This window comes from Hyaena hyaena, unplaced genomic scaffold, assembly GCF_003009895.1.
Source record: "Hyaena hyaena isolate Hyena2069 unplaced genomic scaffold, ASM300989v1 scaffold_156, whole genome shotgun sequence".
NCBI lineage: Eukaryota > Metazoa > Chordata > Mammalia > Carnivora > Hyaenidae > Hyaena > Hyaena hyaena.
The window spans coordinates 2928150-2952039 of record NW_024080788.1 but is presented as its reverse complement, the minus strand read 5'-3'; the positions used below and the strand labels follow the sequence as shown (position 1 = coordinate 2952039).

The 23890-nt window shown below is 37.7% G+C and overlaps 1 protein-coding gene across 10 annotated transcripts in view; it reads right to left on the bottom strand.

Moving 5' to 3' along the window:
• The window catches only part of FAM172A (family with sequence similarity 172 member A), a 429946-nt gene that overhangs the window by 120595 nt on the left and 285461 nt on the right, over nt 1-23890 (bottom strand). For 8 of the 10 annotated variants that reach the window (XM_039239378.1, XM_039239368.1, XM_039239377.1 and 5 more), the window contains one exon: nt 19109-19193. In XM_039239378.1, the coding sequence (XP_039095309.1) occupies nt 19109-19193 (85 nt within the window). Of the gene's footprint in view, nt 1-7876; nt 8226-11762; nt 11823-19108; nt 19194-23890 lie in introns of those variants that run through there. The other 2 variants (XM_039239370.1, XM_039239374.1) reach the window with 2 other exon arrangements.

The following is a 23890-nucleotide window of genomic DNA, read 5'->3' as shown; positions in this document are numbered from 1 at the left end:
GTGGACAAAGGTACTGCCAACAGTCACCCCTGCACATCTTCAGTTACAGTGCCCTAAGAAACCTAAGCATTCCTGCTTAAATTTCTTCTAGTGTCTATCAGTTTACTGTCAACTTCTACCCCCCAACCCCCATGCTTTGCTATTGTACTCTCTCTCTGAGGCTGAGTTTCTTGTTTCATGTTTCTACCCCACCAGCCCTTCAAGTGCTTTGCTCTGTATCCTACCTCAGCTTCCTGGTCCAGTTTCCATATACAAGAGAGACTTAGGTATTTCATCTTTCTCTCCCTCTGGAGACAGGTCTCAGAACAGGCCTGACCTGCTATTCCCCACTGAAGATGTTCCCTTCAATATCTGCTTCACCAACATCAGGCTCCCCTATCCCCAGCCCCCCGCCCATCAGAGACCCAAGGATCTGAGAAAATTTGTCCCTCCATCATGTCCCCAGCTCAAGCATCCAGTTCTAGGCCTTATGTGGAGAAAGTTAAGGAAGGAGTGGGAAGAGCTCTGACCTCAGGTTCAAAACTTCCAAGAAGGAGCTTTGGGAAGGGGGAAGACAGTAGACTTGGCTGGACAACCTCAGTCTCTTACACCTTCACTTTCCAAATGAACCATGATGTGGGTTTGTCCTACCCACGTCTACTGAAATTGGCCTTCGTGAAGTAACTGCCAATCTTCCAAATGTCAAATCTGATGGCCTTTTAAAAGTTCTCATCCTGTTAAAATTCTCTGCGGTATCTGACAACGCTGACTACTCTTCTTGCTCCTTCTTTTTAAATTTCCATGACATGCTGGTAAGAGCCAAATTGGTATTTTAGCCCTGACTCTTAATATCCAATTCTTATTTCCCACTGCCCCAAATCAAATTCATTATTTGCATTCCTAAAACTGCCTCTCCTCCAGGGGTCCCTGACTTGGTTAATGGTATTATCACCCACTCAGTCACCCAAACTTAGGCCCAAAAACTGTTCTTTTTCTTTCTTTCTTTTTCTTTTTCTTTTTCTTTTTTTTTACAAATAGTTTATTGTCAATTTGGTTTCCATATAACACCCAGTGCTCATCTCCAGAAGTGCCCTCCTCCATGCCCATCTTCCCCCTCCCCCTGACATCCATCAGTCCTGTTTGTTTCTCAGTATTCAAGAGTCTCTCATGGTTTGCCTCTCTCTCTTTCCCCCACCATTTCCCACCTTCTTTTCCCCCTTGTTCCTCCATTAAGTTTCTCCTAATCCTCCTATACGTGCAAACATGTGATATTTGTCCTTCTCTGCCTGACTTATTTCGCTCAGCATAACACCCTCAAGGTCCATCCATGTTGCTACACATGGCCAGATTTCATTGTTTCTCATTGCCATGTAGTATTCCATGGTATAGATAAACCACATCTTCTTGATCCATTCGTCCGTTGATGGACACTTAGGCTCTTTCCATGTTTTGGCTATTGTGGAGAGTGCTGCTATGAACAGCCCAGAAACTGTTCTTGACCTTTCCCATTTCTTCCGCCCTCCTTCTCTTTCTTCTTTCCCCAGCCTCATCTACCACACTCTCCCTGACTCCTTGCATCCCACCTTGCTTAGTGAGAATACCTCAGTTTGCACTAAAGATGTCACACTTTTCATAACTACTATACCTTTATTCATGCTGGCCTTTCTGTCTGAAATGGCTTCCTTTTGCTTTTTGGTCTCATTCTCTCATTCATTCAGGATTCTGCTGAAATGTCATCTCAATAGGAAGGTCTTCTCTAACTATCCTATCTAAAACAATATCTGTTATCATTCTTGGTTCCCCTTATTAAGCTTTGTTTTGTGGTCTTAATAGGTATCACTAACTAATATATAATTATTTGTCATATGCTTATTGTAGGTTTCTCTGTTGCAAAGAGAGCAGGGACTTTGTCCAGTTCACTGCTATGTTTATGGTGCCTGAAACTGTGCCTGGCTCAGTAGAAGGTGCTCAGTAATCATTCCTTGAATACATGAAGCAGGCTCTATTTCCAGCCACCTTTAAGATGCAGTTTAGAAGTGGGGTGCCTGGGTGGCTCAGCTGGTTGAGCGTTCAACTTTGGCTCAGGTCATGATCTTGTGCTTGTGGGTTTGAGCCCCGCATCAGGCTCTGCGCTGACAGCTCAGAGCCTGGAGCCTGCTTTGGATTCAGTGTCTCCTTCTCTCTCAGCCCCTCCTCTGCTCATGCTCTTTCTCTCTTTGTCTCTCAAAAAATCAAATAAAACATCAAAAAAAATTTAAGATGCAATTTAGAAGTGATCTTATGGTGAAACCTACTCCCACGCAGAGTTAGTTCCTGCTTTTGTAGTGCTCCCCTTATTTGATAGATGTGTATTTTTATTTTAATATTTATCAGTCATTATTTATTTTATGTCTCTCACCCTCCGTCTAGAGTGTGAGGTACTTAAGGGCATGGAGGTGTTATAAAAGCCCGAAACATAACCAAACCCTGACTGATACATTGTTCAATATGTGTTTCTGAATGAGTGAACGAATTCTCACCTTTACAATTCTGAGAGTAAATCACAAATTTAGTTTCAGAGCAATAGCAAGAAACTTGAACCTCCCAGGAGCATCTCTATTCTTTCTCTCTTGTACTAGAACAAGGCCCTTAAACACTAGATCGGGTGTAGCAGTACCATAAGACTAAATTGAACACAACACTACAGGTAACAAGGTCGGAGATGTGGCCTTGAAGCAATGGTAAAGGGAAAAAGAGTTGGGAAGGCAACTGCTTTCTGTGTATGTGATTGTTGTTTGCATCTCACTGCAGCCCTGGCTAGAATGTATGCTGGTAAAGAGCAAGGTCCTTGTCTGTCTAGTTCAATGTTAGATCCTCACCACCCGGAAGTATATTTGGCACAGAGGAGGAAGTTAATCGGTATCGTTTAACGTTAAAGAAATGAATCTGTGCAGCACTAATGGGGATAAGACGTCCATATTTGCTTTAAGTTTCAAGATGACAGTCTATGAAAAATAGTTTACAAGATACAAAATTTCACTTAAGAATAGTTTTGCTGTTATCTTTCCATGTAAATGCACTGCTATTCTTTTTTCAAAATTACAGAGCAACCAGTGTCTGCTAAACAGAATGGAAAGTGGATCACAAAGAGGAATAAAAGAGAACAATTATATAAATTAAAGCCCACATATTGAAACCAGACTATTTGCAGGAGAGAACCACAGAGAAAAGGTTCATTAGTTGTCTAAAAACAATAGCTGAATAAAAACATTTTTAGTGAATTGGAAAAAAAGTGAATTCAAGTAAATTTGAGGAAAGATTATATTAAATGAGTTAAAACATAGTAGCTAAACACATTTCCTAAATGAAAAAAGTAAAGCTATATTAACTTGATGGGTTTTAAAATTAACTTGGGTGCTCTCAATTAAGGCTTTCTCTGTACTTGGGCAGATTTCATCAGCCAACATGCCTATCTCCCGTTAATGCATGTGTGCTGCCACAAATAAAAGCCCATATTCTTAAGGGAAGTCTTGACATCTCCTTAAAAGTATATTTAATATGCTAGGGAAATGGAGTGATCAGGGAAGAAAGAAAAAACACCAGGAGTATATTTGGTTGGAAGAGAAAACGGAGATCAGAAGAAGGCAGGTGATGAGTATGCCCAAGACAACCAGCAATGTTTGGGCAGGAGCGCTTGAAAGGCTAATCCATCACCTTCAACAAATACAGAGACCTCTTAGTAAGTGATTAGATTACAATGTACGAAGTGGGCCAGTCTTATCCATTGGGGAATTACAAAGTAAGGATAAGAAACACATGGTCCCAGGCTCCTGTGTATTTATAATCTAAATGGGGAAGAAGAAAAACTGTCAGGAGAACAGGACAGCTACACTTGTTCAAAGAGAAGTTAACCATTTTCTATTATTAGAATCTTGGGAGTTAAGACAAGTTGGCTTTTAAGCAGAAATGCACAAAGTATCAGGATTTGTATTATTATGCTCTTCGTAAGTATTCTCTATTCTAAGATGGCAAAACCAGCTGCCAAGATCCACTAATGGTAAGAAGCAGGAAATTGTGGAGGCAAAGTTAATAATAAACATTCTTATAAGGGCTAGCTTCGAGTTTCATCTCTTTGGAAAGTTTTTCCCATATGCTGGGGACCACAGTGCTCTCCCTTGGCCCCAAACTTACTGCATTTCCACATATATAAGTTGGCTGCCTTAAAAGTTAGCTGGAGTTTAATGTCTTACCTCCCCACCTAGGAGATATAATGTCTCCTATGGACATTATAGACACCATTCATTTTGTGCTTAGGGGCCAAAGCATGTGCTAACGTCTGAGCTAGCCACAGTGTTGTCAGTTGGTATGTGCATAAAGACACCTGGATTTGAAGGAGATCTGACTTTCACTCACACTATCCTGTTGATCGGTTATCTTATTGGCTAGGAAGGTGATCTTCACCTCTCCAAATAACATCTCTCCCAAAGCTGCTCATGCTCCAGACAGAGGAGAGGGCTTTGTTCAAGAATATATGAGAAATGTCATTTCTCTAGCAGAGGATCCAGAAACAAAACAAATTTTGCGAATGTAATTAAATCAACAGAGTAGACCAGGAGATCTAAGAATGATGAACAAATCAAGCTGGATGGGCAAGGCAGACTGGATAGTGCTAATTTCAGTTTACCCACTGTGCAGGTGTCTTAATAACCAAGCACTGACCAGGTATCGGGGTGTAAAGGCACTGTTCAGCTGAAGGGCAAGCGTAGGTCCCCAAGAACCATATCAGTCAAGGAGCGGGACAAAAGGCAAAGGTAGATAAGATTCAGGCACTGGGAAGCTTGTTCCTCTCTGGGTCTAGGAAGGAGAAGTCAGGCATCCAGGAAAACTGTGGCAACTGAGGATAGTAAGGAAAGATGCCTCTAACTTCCAGTGAGACTGTCAACAACACACATTACAATTAAGTTCACTGAGAACTGCCTCAAAATATAGGGAAATGATTAAACCATTAAACCTCTTTGTGGATTTTTAAGTATAAAGCTGTATTAAGACAAACTGACACATCGAAGATAAGCTAAGTAATTAAGACATAAGTGTACCTATAAGTAAATAAGTGTATTCTATAAGTACATAGAATAAGAATACTGAAGTTGTGAGGCATCTGAGTGGCTTAGTCGGTTAAGTGTCTGACTTTGGCTCAGTTCATGATCTCATGGTTTGTGGGAGCCTGCATCGGGCTCTGTGTTGACAGCTCAGAGCTGGAGTCTGCTTTGGATTCTGTCTCTCGTTCTCTCTCTCTCTCTCTCTCTCTCTCTCTCTCTGCCCATCCCCTGCTTGTGCTCTCCCTCTGTCTCTCAAAAATAAATAAAAAAGAATACTGAAGTTGTAATAACATGCAAAAAAGATAACCAAATCAACAAATTCACTAAAAATAAACACTTATTGCTCTATGAAATGAATGCATAAAAAAGATAATAGCACTGTTCTGTACAGGAGAGAGTAGAAGATAAGAACGAGTGAAAGGACAGCTACTGGTGAATAACTATTGCCAAACACCTTTACTCATAAAATATGTAGAGAAAAACTAGAAGGTAGTAGTACCACCAACATAGAATCCTTTCATTATCTTAATTTTGGATTAAGATTATGAAGGACTCTTTTTGTTGTTACTTCTTTTTGTTATTAAAAAAATGACTCTGCTGTGATATAATTGCTGCTTAGACATAAAAGCTCATGACACAGATGTAACACAACCATACAGCCAGGGGCTACAAAGAGGTTTTGCGTCTATAGGCAAAAGTCCTTCCATTATATTTTGTAGAGCTGTCGTATTGATGAACTATGAACTTCCTGTGCTATAAAATAATATTAAATATAAAAGCTCTACAGTCTTCAACAGAAGCCTCAAAGAATTTTAAATGTCTATATAAGGCAGGAAGAACAATTGAGCTGAGCAGGGCTGAGTTGAAAGGCACTCTGATGATGAGTCAGGTATATTCACAGAGAGTCACAGGCAGATAAAGTGTAAAGGTTCTTGTTATGTCAAGCAGGAGTTAGACAAACTTTTTAGCTGAGTTTGCCCTTGTTACACAAGAAAAGCTTTAAGGATGTTCTTGCATTGATTAGTCTAGTCACTGTTCTTCTGCATTCAAATTTGTACTCTGCTTACACTTTAGAGCAGGAGATAGACAAATGGTTTAATAAAAAATGTTCCATTACATTGTGCAGTAAAATACACCTAACAGAAATGACAACTTACCACCAATGAAACCAGTAATTCAGAAGGTGACATGGCCTCAGAGAAGTAAATGAGAAGTAGAGTAGAATTTCTGTTTACAGGAGATAATTCTTTTAGGCACTGTATTTTTGTTAAGGATATTCTACATTAGTTGATCTTGGTGCCATTACCATCACAATGTTTGGAGTCTCTGAATTCCCCCGGAATCTCCTTAAGAAACTCTGAACTACAACAAGCCAAAAGGAGACACTTAAATCTTTTTTGGAAAAATGAACACTTACATTCAGTAACATGAAATGCAATAATAACCACAGAAAATTCCAGAGGTAATACCAGACTTAAAATTTTAAGTTCCGATGTAGTAACTCTATCTAAATATATAGATTAAAAACTCCTTTTAGCATTTTAAACCTGACCAAGTCCCTGGCTTCCGACAGCGAGGTAATAAGTCAAGTTATTAAACTGAATCCTATTTAAAGTCACCTCACTATGATTCCAGAGGTCTTAAAGAGAACCAACCAGGCTATCAATATCTTGTGAGCAGAAGACTCATGCCCAAACCCACATTTATTTCCCTGGAGTTCACTGCAGCTCTCAGTAGCCTGTTCTCCATTCTATGTGTGTGCGCATAACATCAGGCAGATGAAGGTTTCACCTTCTGAAAGCCTTAGACCTCTAGGAAGCAATTCTGTTGAAACAGCTATGAATGGAGAACTGAAAGCAAGATTTCAATGATCATTATGTATTTCATAAAAATTTAACTGTCTTTTTGAATGTCCAAGTCTACATTCACACGTTTCCAGAAGTATAAAAAGGTATATAGTAAAAATGCACAGCATTTTTAATTTTGTTGCCAATCATGGCATCATTTCCAAGTGTTAACTTGGTTAACTTCCAGCTAGAATTTTACATTTTGCTTACACAGAATTTCTTGTAATAATTTAAATTCAAGAAAGACATTTGTCTTCTATGATTGACAGGAATGTAGATGAAACATAAGGAAGAAACCAATGAATTTAAAGAAGTTTCTCATAGGGATATATTCTAGGGCAGGTGTCATTACGAAAGGAAAACAATATATTAAAAGAACCAAGAGTCTTTCAGGGAGTGTGGAAGAACAAGACATTAGCAAGAAGAATGAAAGCGAAAAGGGTCAGCGTGGAATTTTACTAGATTTAGCACAATGAAGAAAGGAGGCTGAATACTAAAGAATGGGCAAGCTGAGGATGAATACTGTATTTCTGTAGGAGATGAACTGGGAGGATCTAAGCGTTAACTCTGTGATAAGACATGACAGGAATCAGGACTTAGTCTTGAAAATAACAAAGATAGAAGCAGGAGAGAACTGAAAGGAATTTTTAAATTCTCAAATATTGAAAAGCATCAAACAATTTCTCTAAAACCATAGAACTTGACTTGTTGGATAAAATAATTTCTAATAACAATAACTATTGGAAGTCTTTACTTTGCACAGTATAAAATGACTATAAACATGACCATATAAGTTGAAACCAAGCATAGTCGTCATGATAATCAAGGGAAAAACTATGGTTGTTTCATGACCTTTAAATTTGTTTTTCGAAACATAAAAAATCCACCCGTGGTCAGCAAAAAACGAGTAGGGGAATAAGAAAATGGTAAAAACAACTACATTTAGTACACGATAACTTAAAACAATAGAAACACTAAGAATGAAAATGCTTTATTTCTTTGTAAAAAACTTACTAAAATAGTTTGAACAGTGCTTGCCTTCCCTTCATAGAGCTTAAGATACAGTTCAAGCAAATCTTTTCTATGCCTTGGCTAATTTTCATACTCCTAAGTTTGGATCAGCTTCTAGCATTTTATCCTTCACACTTCCAATGTCGTGAAATATCTCTGAGCGTTCATTTCATGTGGAGTGTTTTTTGCTAGCGTCACTCCCTCCGGGACATCTTCATCTTTACCGTCACAAGCACTTTACGATTTTACTTCCTGCATTCCATTTCTTTGCTGCACTTTCATCTTTGTTGGCCAGGTCTCTTTTGATCATCTATTTTTATAAAATGGAAGATAGTACTGTCTGTGCATAAATTGAATACCAGATATGCAGTGACCAGTCAGTGAAAGATTTTGAAAGAAGCGATGTGATGTGATTGGCTGCTGATCATTATGTGCATCTGTCGTACATATAGAGATTCGTACTGAATGCAACCATTCAGTTAATACACTGGGGTAACTGAAATGTGAACCTTGTATTTTTTGTGTGTGTGGGTGATTTGGTGTTCTTTAACTAAACTATGGTAACTTCAATATGGGTATTTGGGACCATGCAAAGTAAAGAATGACTATATTTACTGAGCCCTAACTAGATGCCAGATAATATTTTAATAGTCCTATATGGATGGTTTCACTTAGTTCTGACCATAACCCATTGAGATGGTACTAATGTTATCTCCATTTTATAGGTGGTGTGATTATAAATCTTCATCTGATCATATTATAGAGCTAATTTTTCCTACATACTGGGGAGAATAGAAACTATCCAGTCATGACAAACACAAAGCTTCTCCTTATAAGTGGTGACTTACTACCAGTAAAGAGTTTGAAATGATAAGTAATATATTCATTTGAAACATGGATCTGAAGTAAAAGTGAGGGGCTCCACAATAACATGGAAAGAAGGTGGATACTTTTGGAAGATGCACTAGCTCTTAGGCAGCAGTGGCAGCCAATAAAGGCGGATGTCTGCAAACTAAGAGTTACTCTTGGGTCCTGATCCTTCAGTTTACCGCATGTCCTTAACCTCCCTCCGCCAACCCCCCCCCCCCCCATTTCAATGAACACTCTCTATTTAGGCACAAAGAGAATCTTTCCAACAAAGAGAAGACTTTCTGCTAGGAGACCACAGGCTCCTTGAGGGGCAAAAGTCACATCTAGCAATCTTTACACGGCTGGAGTCTAGACTAGTGCCTAGTACATACTAAGTGCTCAGTAAATCTTTGTGGGATTAAGGAACAAATATTTACAGTCAGTTTCTTGTCTCAAAAGAACCAAAAATAACTCAAGTTTGTGGAAAGATAGGAAGTTAGGCTCTAATTTTAGGGGAAACAAATTAATTAGAAATTATTAATTAATTATAAACATAACTAAATTTGGATTTTCTGAAATTTAGGCTTTGCCACATATGTTGATTTTATACACTTAATACTACTTCTGAAGAAAAGCAAAACCAAGTAACTCCGAGAGACTGTTCTTCCACATGAGGGCCGCAAAAATCTGAACTACAAAGGTTGTAGAAGACTGTACTTTCACTAGAAAATTCAAACTCCATATCATCTAGTTCCAAAGTAGCTTTCTCACCATTTTCCACTAATGTTTCTCAAATATTGGTCACGTTTATTTAAAAAAAATTTTTTAATGTTTATTTTTGAGAGCCAGAGGGAGACAGAGGACAAGTAGAGGAGGGGCAGAGAGAGAGAGAGAGGGAGACACAGAATCTGAAGCAGGCTCCAGGCTCTGAGCTGTCAGCACAGAGCCCGACGTGGCGCTCAAACCCACTAACCGTGAGATCATGACCTGAGCTGAAGTTGGATGTTTAACCAACTGAGCCACCCAGGTGCCCCACATACTGGTTTTATTTAATCACTTGTATTTGTGGCCTTAAATCAACAATCTCTTTTTCAAAGCTTAATCACTTTCCTTGTGGAAACTAAGCAGGAAAGGTGTGGGTACTTTGTCACATACATTAAAATGAGAAGAAACACTAAATTTTTTGAAGGCAATTTATTAAAAGGAAATAAAAGTGAAAACCTGAAATAATTCAATATTGTTTTTTAAAAAAATACTTGTTAAATATTTGCTAAAACTAAAAGAGTCTCTAAGCCGATACTGATTTTAGGTGATTATTAGCAGTTTTAATTTTTTTTTATTTTAAAAACTTTTTTTAATGTTTTATTTATTTCTGAGAAAGAGAGAGAGAGAGAGAGAGAGAGAGAGAGAGGCAGCATGAGCTGGGGAGGGTCAGAGAGAGAGGGAGATACAGAATCTGAAATAGGCTCCAGGCTCTGAGCTAGCTGTCAGCACATAGCCTGACACGGGGCTCGAACCCACGAACTGCGAGATCATAACCTGATCCGAAGTAGGACACTTAACTGACTGAGCCACCCAGGCGCTCCAACTATTAGCGGTTTTTAATTTAGGGTCTCTTATAAGAGTCTCATTTACAGAAATCTCTGTTATACAAAGCTTAAAATAATATTTACGTTTCTTTGCCCAAATGTTCAACAAGTAACTTCTATAGTATTTTAGAAGTTAAGAAATTATGTAATACAATTGAATTCTGTCATGAGATTATTCAAAATATCTATACACTAGCTGGCATAAGATTTCTTTATTTATTGGCATAACATATTGAATACTTGGGGTGAGATCTATATGATTGAAAGAGATTTAATAAACAATACGGACAGAAATTCCATACCAATTCTTAAGGAATATTTAGGCATCATATATCTGTTAAATCAACTCTAATACTTAAAAAGTGAGCTCATTCATCAAATATCTCAAAATTTATCATTAAATAGAACTATTTTCCATTAAAAATGGACTATAGTTTTAAAAGTATGATAAAACAAAAACTTAAAAAAATATTATCCCTGCTTTTAAAGTACTGATAACTAACTGAGAACATCCTGGGATTTTATAAACTGAAAATATTTGGCCTGTCTATGGTACCTAATGTTCACTTTGAATTTTAATCTTGGTACTAAAGAATTTATATTTTAGATGTTTCAAATCACGTTTAGAAAGCAATACAGTTTTTCTGAACTGTCCTATTTTCCGGGTAATTTTGCCAGCAGACAGATTTGTTTCTGGTGACCTGACGTCCGAATCTGATAAGGCACACAGAGCAGGCAGGGTGGGTGCAGAGGGAAGCGGACAGAAAATGTGTGGCTAAGAGCAGAGACCTTGTGGCTTGAGGGAGGCACAAAGCCCACAATCAAAGAGGAGTGAAGGGCTGTGGACCCAGGCAAAGCACAAAGGTCAGGTAGGGGCAGGCAGAGACGGTGGGCTGGGGGAGATGTGATGCCTCAGGCTGCAGACAGAGTCTCTAGGTGCAGGGACTGAAGCCAGGGAGACACAGAAGACAAAAACTGTAAGGGAAGTGTAGGATGTGGAGACTAAGCCAGATGAGAGACAGAGAGTCAGAGTTCAATACACAGACACAGAGAGAACCATCAAGAGCAGTGACCTAGACCGAAGTGACAGAGGGAAGGAGAAAGAGAGAAAAAGTGAAGTACAGACAGCCATGGGAAGGGAGATCAGTACTTAATATACAGTAAGAAGGGTGAACATTTCTGTCTTAGGTACTACTGGTCTCTGACTTACTTTTCCAACAATCAGGGACATAGTATTAAGAGTCATGAGGCAGTGCTATAGGGACAGTAAACGTGATCGCTCTTACAAATTAACTCAAAACGTACAAATACAAATTCATATTATTTGGTTATTTATCCCAAAGCATTCCAAAAATAATTAGTTAAAATTTTTTTTAATCTTTAAAAGGAAGAGTTAGCTCAGTAAAAGGAGAGTTGCCACCTTTACTGCCAAATTCTTCGAAGGATTTTTCGCAAATTGGTTCAGAAAGCTGTAAAAAACATGGTGGCTATTTTTAATTTTTTTTAAGTGAGATTTTTGAAGTGCAACTAGTTATATTCACTGTGATTACTGGAAAACTGAATGAATAAAAACCAGAGGAAAATATTGGATCTGATTAAGTACATATAATCAGGGCAAATACTGGTGATCTACATAAATATCATATATTTAGATAGGTTATTCTAAATGATTCTCTAATCAGTTATTTCCCCAGAGCTCCTGATGCTAGCTAATTATAATGAATGATTCATTGAAAACACAAGAATTTCTGGTGGTCAACTTTTAGAATACTCATCCCTTACATTAACTAATAATTATAAGGTAGCACAGAACAATGAATAGGGAAACTAACTGATGAATAACAGCTATAAGGCCAATTCCACAGTAATGAACAAAAACTGACTGAAAAGTGCTATTTAGTTAATGAAAACATCACTTAAAGGATTAGAATGTATATCCTTTGAATGGAAAGAGAGATGCTACAGTTCTTGAGCAGTACATGTAGTCAAATGGTGGTACAATATCATATACGAGAATATGCCTTGAATTTTAAGATCTGTTTATAAGGCAAAGTATAGATTTTCAATTACCTAATTAATTTGAGCTATGCCTAAAAACATATTAGACAACTCAACTTGTCTACACATTCTGAATGACACCACATCTAGAAGCAACTACTGTTGATTTTTCACTGCTATCTTTAGAAGCAAGTGATTATTCACTAACAAAGAAGAGATATAACTCCTTAGTGTCATTTCTTCAGGATATATTTTCAGCTATAAATTGAAGTAAATATTTAGCAAATATTCAGTTAGTTCAGTCAGTGTAAGCAGTTAATCTTGACTACTTAAGCAAAGTAAAATTTGGGTTATGTTTGCAGGTTTTCTACAATTCAAATATACCTAGAATCTACTAATTTTCCACTTTCAGTTCTGGTGGGAAAATGTGGCTTGACAGGTACATGTTATCAACAGCCCTCTTCTACATCCAGAACCAAGATGAAGTCATCTAAATATAGTAAGGTTGGTACTTTAATTCTTAACCCTAAGACATCAACTATTGTTCTCTTTTTTCCTTTTTCTTTTTTTTTAATATTTATGCCATTATTTTTACAATTTTGAGGTGCTCTGATTTATACCAAGTGTTCTAGATAAACTGAAATATTACAGAAAGTCCTGTCTCAAGCTATGACAAGGACAAGGAAAAATGAGATGGATACAAGTTCTGGGAGGAAATAAGTTGACAGGCATCACATCTCCAGACTACACAGCTTTAGTGAATCTAGCTTCAGGTATTTCCTTCACATTAGGAGGAAAAATGAAGCTGTGAGGAGGCAGAGCCTGCCATCCTGTGTGCTTGGTGCAAAGTGGCCACAGGTGTGTCAAAATACTGATCCTTTTACCTTTCAGGTCAGCCAGGAGTGGCTCCGTCCCTTCACCTCTGGACATAACCAACTTTGCCTATGAAGCCCAGGGCGCCATATAAATGTTACACTTTTCTATATGTGTGGCTCAAGGAGGAGTGGAATATCTTAATAACTTTCTCACTCCTATGCTTTGTGGTCGCCACAAATCTTAGAGAACGCATAAAATGGATCTGATGAGAAGCTGAGGGTTTCAAGGACCCAGAACAAGAGAATGCTGGGAGGGAATAGGGTGTAGAATTTTGAGCTCAGTAGGTAACCTGAAATTTAGGAAAGATCTCTAAAGTCAGATGGGCAAGTACTGTCTTTATCAGTGGGTGGTGGTGGGAGAGGGAGAGTATGACTAGAAGAAATGTCCCAGGAATGTCACCTCAGGGAGGCCTTCTCTGGCCTCTACTTCCACATACTTCAGGTCCTCTCTTCCTGCTTTCTACTTCTCCTACCAACTACCTATCTAACATACTATATGTTTTCCTTATTTATCTTGCTTATTATTTGTCTCCCCTACCAGAATGCAGGCTCCATAAGGGAACTTTATTTGTTGTAATTCATTGCTACCCCCCTGGCACTTGGGACAACGTCTAGACCGCAGTAAATCCTTGCTGAATGAATGTGTGCTGACTGAACACACACACCCAGAGAGGCACGTAGGGAGCACACCTGGAGAGGTTTGAAAGTGTATAAGCCTTACCAGCCACGCTTACCCAAATCTAGCCTCTGTTAGAAAAATGTGGCAAAAAGCCGCCTGTCAGTCACATGCCAGCCAAAGCAAGCTGTACAAGACTTCTAAGAAGTCAGAAGATTTCAGTGCTCTGTAACCTTGTCTGTTTTCAAACGTTTACATTTTGCTTTCCTCTCCCCTAGGGGGAATGCCTCCTCATATGCAGTTAAAAATTATATGAGCTATTTTGAGGAAGAGCACACCATACAAGATAATTTCTAATTTCATCCTTACTGCTACCCCATGTCTCCCTTAGCTTTCTTGCTTCCATATTTCTATGTCTTACTTTACATTTTTCTTTCTACAATTAGTTGTACATTTGCTTTATTCACTGTACTTTCTTTCTGTGACTCTGGTTTCTGTGAAATATTTTGTGACCCTTATCAGCATCACAGAGCACATAGGAAAATATTTGCTGTCTAAGAATACAATTTAAACAGGGAAAAGGAAGGGACGGTATCTCTGCAAATGCTTTTTCATTCCCGTATGATCAAAATAATAATAGTTTTAAAATGACAGCCTTAAATCCTAAAATGACAGAATACACAGCACCACATTAGTTTTTTTACAGTGTCTTCTTTCTGACGAACTCAAAATGTCCCTCCAGATACTACAAAAATTGTTTTTATAACATTTCTACAAGATAAGTGAGGTGGATACTTGTTCTTGCCATTTCATAACAGACATACAAAAAAGCAGAATGTGTGCTATACATTAAACAATAAACACAGGTCCTACTAATCTATTATGTAATTCCTTGAATAACTGGCTAATTTTACTAGTAGGAAACACCACTAACAGAAGTGGGGCAGTCACTTGACACATATTCAGCACCCCTCAAATATTCACTGTTCACTATATGATAAGATAAATGAAAAATCAGACTTCATTTTAAGTATAAGGTACAACACTGCCAACACCTAACTGTGGAGTTGTCAAGTTTTCAAAAGAAAAATTAAAACAATATGACTGTACTGATAATAATGATCAGGGATGTGTTAAATACAACTTAAAAATTTCATCGCACCTTTTTTAAAAATACATATTAATTCATAGATAAATAACATTGATAAAATGAAGCTCTTAAGAGCAAGAGGTCTGGGTTTTTTTTTTTTTTTTTTTGTAAAGGGAAACATATTCAGCAATGAAGAAAAAATATAGTCTTAATGAGTATGTATTTTGATAGGCAATTTCACTGTGCTGACCACAGACTATGGTCAAACAATGAAAGCATAGTATAAGCTTAAGAACTTTATAAATTAGAAAGCTGGGAAAAAAAGACCTTATTAAATTGAATGTAGAGTCTGGATATCCATTATTAACTTGTGCTCAGAGAATTTTAGATGTTTCCAAGGAATTTCAACAAGCTTTGTTTATGTCCTGTTGAGCTTCCTGCCATCCCATCAAGGGCCATCACATCACCCATAATTGGCTGGGACTGCAGTTATCTCAAAGCTGATCTGGGAGAGGATCCTCTTCCAAGGTCATGAACCTGGCTGAGGACAGGCCACAAGTACTGACTGACTCCTGGCCAGAGACACCAATTCTATGCCAAATGGGCCTGTGCAAAGAGCAACTCATAATACAGCATCTGGCTTCCATCAGAGAGACCCAAATGAGAAGATAAGAAAGAGCCTGAGGGCTGCCCACATTCACTGGTCTTACCATGTTCCCTATGATCCTTAAACAGGGGGCTTCCATAAAATGGTGAAATAACTTTTCGGAGATGAGGTTACAGTGCCTGCTTAGGTGACAACACCTTGTGGGGCTGAGACAATGTACTCTAGTATGGTACATGCTCTAAATCAGCATTTAATTCATGTGATATTTCTCCCAGGTCTGGGAATGAAGGGATGGAAATGGGACGGGCTTCTCTGCTTATTACCCTGAGTGATCTACTAACAAAACTGTTGCTTCTCATTTCTATGATTTCAGGCTCTGCTGATCTAAAGGTGCTTCTGTTGAGTGACACAACAATGATTCCAATGAGCTGGAAGCTGAGACAGTTATCTTGCCACTTTGGGCTCCATACACCATTGAATTAACAAGAAGTGGGAGAGTCTTACTATCTTGGCTGGGGTGATTGATCCTGATTAGTAAGGGATAACTGAGTTGCTATTACTACAATGGGGATAAAGAGGAGTGTGTCTGCAATACAGCAAATCGTCTAGGGTGAGTACTTCCTGTAAGGAATGTCAACAGGAAAGTACAATAATCTAACTCAGGCAGGATACCTAATGACCTGGCTGTTTCAGGAATGAAGGTATGGGTCAGCCTACCAGGCAAGAACCATGACCAGCTGAGGTGCTTTTTAAGAATAAAGGGCATGTGGAATGAAGGTAGTTTTAAATACCAGCTATAAATACATGGCCAGTTGCAAAAATGAGGAATGTAATAGCGATGGGTATTTCTTCCTTATTTTGATTTAAATATATATATTACGTATTTTTGTTTTCCTCTCTTATTTCCTTATCATTTCACATAAGATGTGTCAATATAATTAGCTTTATCTCTCAGTATTTACATTATAGGATACAAAAGGTGAAAAGAATAGACATCAGCCAAGGACAATAAAAGGGCTTTGTATCCTTTCCTGAGGAAAGGGGTAGTGTGTTTTTGTTTTGTTACAACATGGGGTAGTTGTATTGCATCAGGTACAAACATGACTTCATTAATACCTACAATTATTTGTAGATTAAGTTTGGTTTAAGAGAATGTGGATAACTGCCAAGGTGACAAGGGGTGAACTGTAGAGGCCCCGTAATGTGTCAGTTTGGCTACACTGCACTATGTTTCCCAGAATTCTTTTTCAAACTGTGTGTTGGTGTCTAGGATGCCACAGCAAGGAAATTTCTGTGGGACGTTTGGAGGGCTGAAGTGAAGCCGCAGCCATTTTTAGCCGACACATGTTGTTGTTCATCTGCTAGCTCACGGGCCGGTGGAAGGAGGAGCCAGGACTGTACCTGTTCCAGCCTCCCTGAGTTCTCCTTCAGCATCCCGGATGCCTGGGCCAGGTGTGTGTCTGTGTGGTCAGGACACTGCTTTCTACAGGACACCCATATCACCAAGGACAGAAGCAAAAAGAACTAACATGAGTTTAAGTCCATCCTCACAGGCTCCAGGTCATGCTTATGGGATCTCACTCATTCTTTCTCTCCATCACCTTACACCCATCTCCCCTTAACAAATTCTGCTCTGCAGTCTCAAGCTCCAACATGGATGCAAAGTCAACATTCTCACAGAGCTTAATCAGCTCTGGTCAAATCCTTTTAACAAATCCGTTACTATATATAGTATATCCTCATTATTTGTGGATTCCACATTTGTGAATTCACCTACTTACTAAAATTTATTTAAAACTCCCTAATTGATGCTCATGTGCAGAATGGTGAAAAATGTGAGTTGCCTAGCTTACATTCCTAACAAAGGTCAAATAAGGCCATGCTTTACCTTCTTGTTTCAGTTCTCTTGTTTCAGTGTGCTTTTCACAGACTATTTAGTGCCATGTTTTTCACATTTGTGTGTGTGTGAGTGTGGCGATTTCACTGTCTGAAACGGCCTCCAAGGATAGTGCTGAAATATTGTCTAGTGTTCCTAAGCACCTAAGCACTAAGCCCTAGTGTTGCTTAGAAGATGGTGATGTGTCTTATGGAGAAAACTAGTGTGTTAGATAAGCTGCATTCAGGTATGAGTTACCGTGTTGTTGGCTATGAGTTCAATGTTAGTGAACTCAACAATATTTATTAAATAAGGTGTCTTTAAATAGAAACATTCATAAAGCAAGGTTATATATTGGTGGGTTGATAAAAATGTTGTGACCAGAAGCTTGTAGGAACCTAATCTTATGCTTCCCCAGGATTCACTAATTCAGCATTCTCAGTGACTTTACAGAACTACTGATAATAGAGTCAGTTATATAATATACACATAATATCATATATGTATGTAAATATATTATACATACTATAATATATATACATACACACGCACACATATATACATATTACATAGATATGTTGTAGCATATATATCTCCTATCTGTTTCTCTGACTGAACCTTGACTGACAGACCTGAAAAGTTTAGCTATGATGATAGTGAGGCTGAGTTCAAGTTTAGGTATTTGTGATAGTAAATTATAGTTACAGTAACTATTCTTTACCTAATATTTGAACTGTTCTCCAAATTATTTCCTTCAGTCATGTAAACATGTCTGAAACTCTAAGTGCTTAGTGATTAACTATCTCCTATGTCTGTCCTACGGAGTATTTCGTGTTCAAAACTTGCTCATTCTGACCTCTCTGGCCAAAGCACGCCCATTTTTGTTCTGCAGCCATAACCAGATACCACTGCTCATTTTGTGTTTACCATCCAAATTGGTTGGGAATTGTGAAAGCCGAAACCAGAAAGCAACAAAAAATGTTACTCCTCTTATCTAGATATTACAGACTAATGTACAAACTCTGTTGGGTGGAAATCAATCCCATCCTTAAATTGTCTTCCTAAGCCCACCTGCTTTCTGAGATACTTTGCATTCTACCTCTTTCAATAGGCAGGCCCATCTTGCCTTTGTTTCCTGTGGTGAACATTTTCAGATCCATTCCGGCCCTTATTCCTTACATTGCTGTTTCTTTTGCCTTGAATGTCATCCTGCACGTCTTTCTATAATCCACATCCTACCTAACACACAAGGTCCAGGCAAAATATTGTGCATGAAGAATTTTTCTAAGACCACAGCAATCTCTCTTCCCTGAACTCATAGCAACTGACCGCCTGTTGTATCAATGAGTTGGTACTCAAGCTGTGACAAATATTCTGAGATCCTGATTAGCTACCCAGTCCTTGTCTTAATCAACTATTTATGTACATTCTGTCTCCCTAAGCTTCAGTGCAACTATCTATATTACTTGCAAATTGCCTTACCTATCATCTTTACTGAGTTTTTTAGGAAGCATTTTCAGCCACTTAACAAATTTCTGGTAGTAGATCAGACCCATGCCGTATGTTATCAATAATTCATTCAAAGATACAAGGAAGAATAACATGCTTAATTCACAAAATAGAATTCCACATTTCATTAGCGTATTTTTTTACCCTAAAAAAAACCCACCCACATCTCTCATCAAACACGTACCTGCTGAGACTCGAGGACAATCGGGCAGCATGGACTCCACTGATGTATCTAATGGTTCTGAGCTAGAGACCCAATTACAACAATTCTGCAATGCAATAGAGACAATTTTCTGTTGAAACATTTTTTTTTAAACCAAGACCAACTTTTTTGGCTGCACAGATAATTTTATCCTATATAATCAACCACTAGAAGTACATCCAATTTCTTTTCCATGCACTGTAAAAAATTTCTTGTATAAACAGTCAGTATTATTCATGACCACTGTGGCTGCGGAAGAAAGTTTATCTTCTACAATTCAGCAAATTATTTGTGCTGATAAGAAGACATGTAAGCTCTGTGAGCCATGATGTAACACATTTATAAGAAAAGGCTCAGATTATAATTAAGGGGAAATGAAAAGGATGTCCATTTTTAACTTTTAGACGGAAATAAATATTGATTTGATCATATGAAAGAATAGCTTTGTTTTGAACTATAGTCTTTGTCTCTAATACTAGAAGAAATAAATTTTGCATTTACTTCTTAAAATTTGGCCTATATAAATATACTTTAAGTTTTTACTTCAACCTGGGTTCAGTGAAGGCTGTATCAAATAGTTCACAAGCAACACAACCTAGCGAATTGTAACTGTATGTCTGAGGACACAAACCCTTCAATATTAAAGACAGTCTTTAAGACAATGATGACTCACCAGTCAGATAAATGAAATAAAAAATAGTGTATATTCCTTCCATCTATTCTGATTCTGTATTTAAAGTCTGGCTTAAAAAAATGTGATTAGCCTCATATGGCTTTTTAAAAATCTCCAACACACACACACACACACACACACACACACACATACACATACACACACTAAATTTCCAGACAGATTTTATTTTAAAAGAAATCATCCTATCAATCATGTTGGAAAAATCGCTGATTGCTATTCTGGTAAACAAGCACGTATTGTGTATTTTTAGATGCTTGCTGCCCTGGTTGTGCACCATGGAATCCGTCCTCACTGTGGAAAGATCCTTGACTGGTAGATCAAGTGTCTTATTGTATTTCCTTAATTCATTCTGTCTGGAAGAAGATGTCAGCTGTGTTGCAGTGAGGAGAGAATTTCAAAGGCCCCAGTCCCCACCAATAAAGGCCGAGGAATGGCTTTTGAATAGATTTGTCAAGGCAACCCTACTGTTCTGGGACCAGGGAGAGCAGGAATAACATAAAGGAAGGGTTGCTGTATGAGATTAGAAAGTGAAGTTCACAAAGCATGGCAGATTTTTGTAAGAAACAGTAGATCAATGAAACTATTGAACTGTGTGAAAAAAAAAACATGAAAACAAACACAACATCTAGTAATGTTCTTAAATGCCTTCTCCCTTTTTATATTTAAAATGGATAAAATATTAGTATTTTAGCTTGATGGTTTAAAATGAATATGTATTCTATAACTTGCACTCCTAATCTTAATTAGCAGCTGAATGCAAAATTATACAATGTGAGAAAGCAGAAATTATAAAAGAAATGGGGTTTTAGAAGATATTTCATACATCTGAAATAAGTAAAATTAATATTACTATTGATAGAAAACCACATCACAGAGTTCTAGATAATGCAGAAGATTAGCACACAATTAGCCAGCTTTTATATACAATGTGACACTTGCTTGTAAGAAATAAGTATTCTCCAAAGCAGTGTCAAGATATGTAAATGGATGATTTGTTTTATCATTCATCACAGCCCCTAATAAATTCAAAAATCATGACTTCTATAGGTACTAAAAATAGGCTCCCAGTGATACAGGGAGATAGCTTCAATGAAGAATGACTTTCCTTTTTTCTCACTTTTTTTAAAACAATTCAGTCTTTTCAATGACAGCAATTAGCACTACCGACAGACAGGCAGCGATTAGATATATATTTTAATTATTATTCATCCTCATAGTACCTCCAAATCTGATGAAAGTCAGCTATTACCCAGGTGATATGTCAGTCTTAATACTGCTCACCTACACTTCACATATGCAAAACTATGTCTTATAGGATATTTCTAGTATTAATGAAAATGATGGTACATTACAATATGCAAGCAATTAATCATTTTCTAACTCGTTATCACTAACTTTAAAAAGGTGAATAAAAGGAATTTTATCCAGGTCACCTTTAACTCAAACATTTAAAACAAAAGACAGGTTAACATTTATGATTCTGAAATTTCAATTTTTATCTAGGCACATATTTGGTTTTTGATCTCTCATAAAAATAGGATAGAAAATAAACACCCTATAAAGTGAGTATGTCCAAATTTCTCTGGAATGCCAAAGTACCTGTGAAGGACTGTAAAGCCTTAAAAGCAGTTTGATGAGTGTACACAGACACGTGTGTGTACGCTCATGTAACATTTTTATCCCACCAGGAAAAATACGTAGAAAAGGGCAAAATGAGCTAAAAATACGTTTGCCATGTGACAGAGTATAACAAAATAAACAATTAAAATGATAATAATAATTAGTATTAATGTAAATGTACTGGGAAATACATGAATTTCTCAAAGAAATATGAGACATACAGCCATTACACATGAATTCACATGAATTCAATCTGTTTGAAATTCTAGCATATCAAATCCAACTTCCTATTCTTTTTTTTCCCTAACTTCCTATTCTGAAATGTAATTCTACAGTTTAAAAACTAGAGTTACAAACCAAATCTCTTTCATTGTTTTCCTAATGCTTATTCTATCCCTCTTCTCAATGGCTCACACTACCCCCATCCCAGTTCTTCAGCTGAGATGGACACTTGTATAGTGTCGATGGCAACAGAGGCAGCCGACTAGGAAAGCCCTCCCTAAATTCAGAATATGCTAGAGTGTGTTCCAAGCCCCTGGAGATCCTATTCTCAGGATCCCTGAGCAGACAGCAAGGCATGCTGTACTAAAGATAGCAAGTGAAACATGTTTGTGCCTTGGATGTAGCCCTGCCTCGTCCCAACCAGCAAACAGAGAAAGAAGCCTGTGGCCAGAGCCAAGAGTTTGGGATGCACCATGTAACTAAAGTTTCTCTGAGTTTGAGGGGAAAAAAATGGCAATGTAGAGAGTATTTCTTAGAGTTAAATATTCTCAATTTAAAGGTCTTTTACTCTGAAATTAGGAACTTACAGTTTTTTTGTGGTTGTAAATTATCTTTGTGAAATTGGAAATGTTGGGAATGATTACTATAGACTAGAAGCGAATGTAGGCCATAGCGCTGAGAGGCTCTCTTTAACATCTAGACTAAGGGTTGACAATATTTTCATGTAGATATGAAATGAATTAAAATTTTTAATAAGAAAGTTAGAACTTAGTCTACTTTATTTAAAGAGAAAAATATGTATTAGGTATCTGGAGATACATTTGGTGTCCTGGTTGAATTTAGGTTCTTACTCATTTTTATTTCTTTTGTCTGAGATCCACCAATGGCTTAGAGGTAGAGCTTTAAAATGGAAGGTGCTGTGCCCTCAGACAAGAATAACTATGATTCAGCAGGTTGCCTTTCCAAGGACTGCCACTCAGATCTGATGGTGCTGGGTAAGGGTTCATGACAGATATGTAGAACCATAACAGTGTTGATCCTTAACACATATACATTGTGGAATGGTTACTAAAGTCGGGCTAATTAACATATTTCCTCACATAGTTACCATTTGTGTGTGTGTGTGTGTGTGTGTGTGTGTGTGTGTTGTGTGAGAGAACTTGAAATCTATTCTCTTGGCAAATTTCTAGTATTCAGTACAGTACTGAATGCAGTCATCATGCTGTACATTGAGTTTCTAGACTTATGCATCCTTTATAAATGCAACTTTGTACCCTCTGACCAGCATCTCCCTATTTACCCCACCTCCCTGCCACTGGTAACCATTCTTCGCTTCTGTTTCTATGTAATCAACCTTTTTAGATCCCACATGCAAGTGTGATTATATAGTATATTTCACTCTGTATCTGTTTTTTTCTTCCACCTAGCATAATATCCTGCAGGTCTATCCTCACCCACTTTACAGTACTGGAACTTGAGGTATGGAGTGTCTTTCAGGAGCTGTCTCAGGCTACTATTCACCTCTCCTCATGAGTCATGGTTAAGTGCCTATGCTTGGTCTTTTGGTTGGGAACAGTTTTCATTGAGGGTGACTGTCAAAAGTAGCTCTCTCTGGCCTTCCTTCTTTAAAAGAAATTGTTATTTTAAAATTATATAAGTAATACAAGAATATAGTGCTTAAGCTTCGTTCTATGTGCTAACTGCTAAAATAAAAAACAAAGTAAATCAGTTTTTTATAGTAGGTGAATAGTTAAAATCAGTATCTTTATTGTATTAATTTAAATATGCTTACAAAACAAAAAGAAGTTTTTATCAATTTGTAGTATAAGCAGGATGACCAGGCAATTTGTACCCGGAGAGACTTCCAATGTTTTTTAAAGTGGTGTTTGGTGAAATAATGAGTTAATCATTAGGAGGCCAAAAGCAATGAGGCTTCATCTACCACCATCTACGACTACTATTTTTATGGACAACATTCCAGTTTAGTTGTTTTTCTTGGGAGGCATATTTGCAAAATATCTTAGATTTTGAGCTGTTTGCAATTGAAGCCAGGGTAGGGGGCGGTAGGAAGTGGGGTGTTGAGGGACACAGAAGTTACCCTACCACACCCTTCTCCCAACTCCTGTGCTCAAGACAACAGCTCTTTTCTAATTCACTGAACCCGGGCTAGTTTGTTCTTCATTATTTCAAGGAGTCTTACAGAGTGGACAGACTAAAAAAAGAGAAAG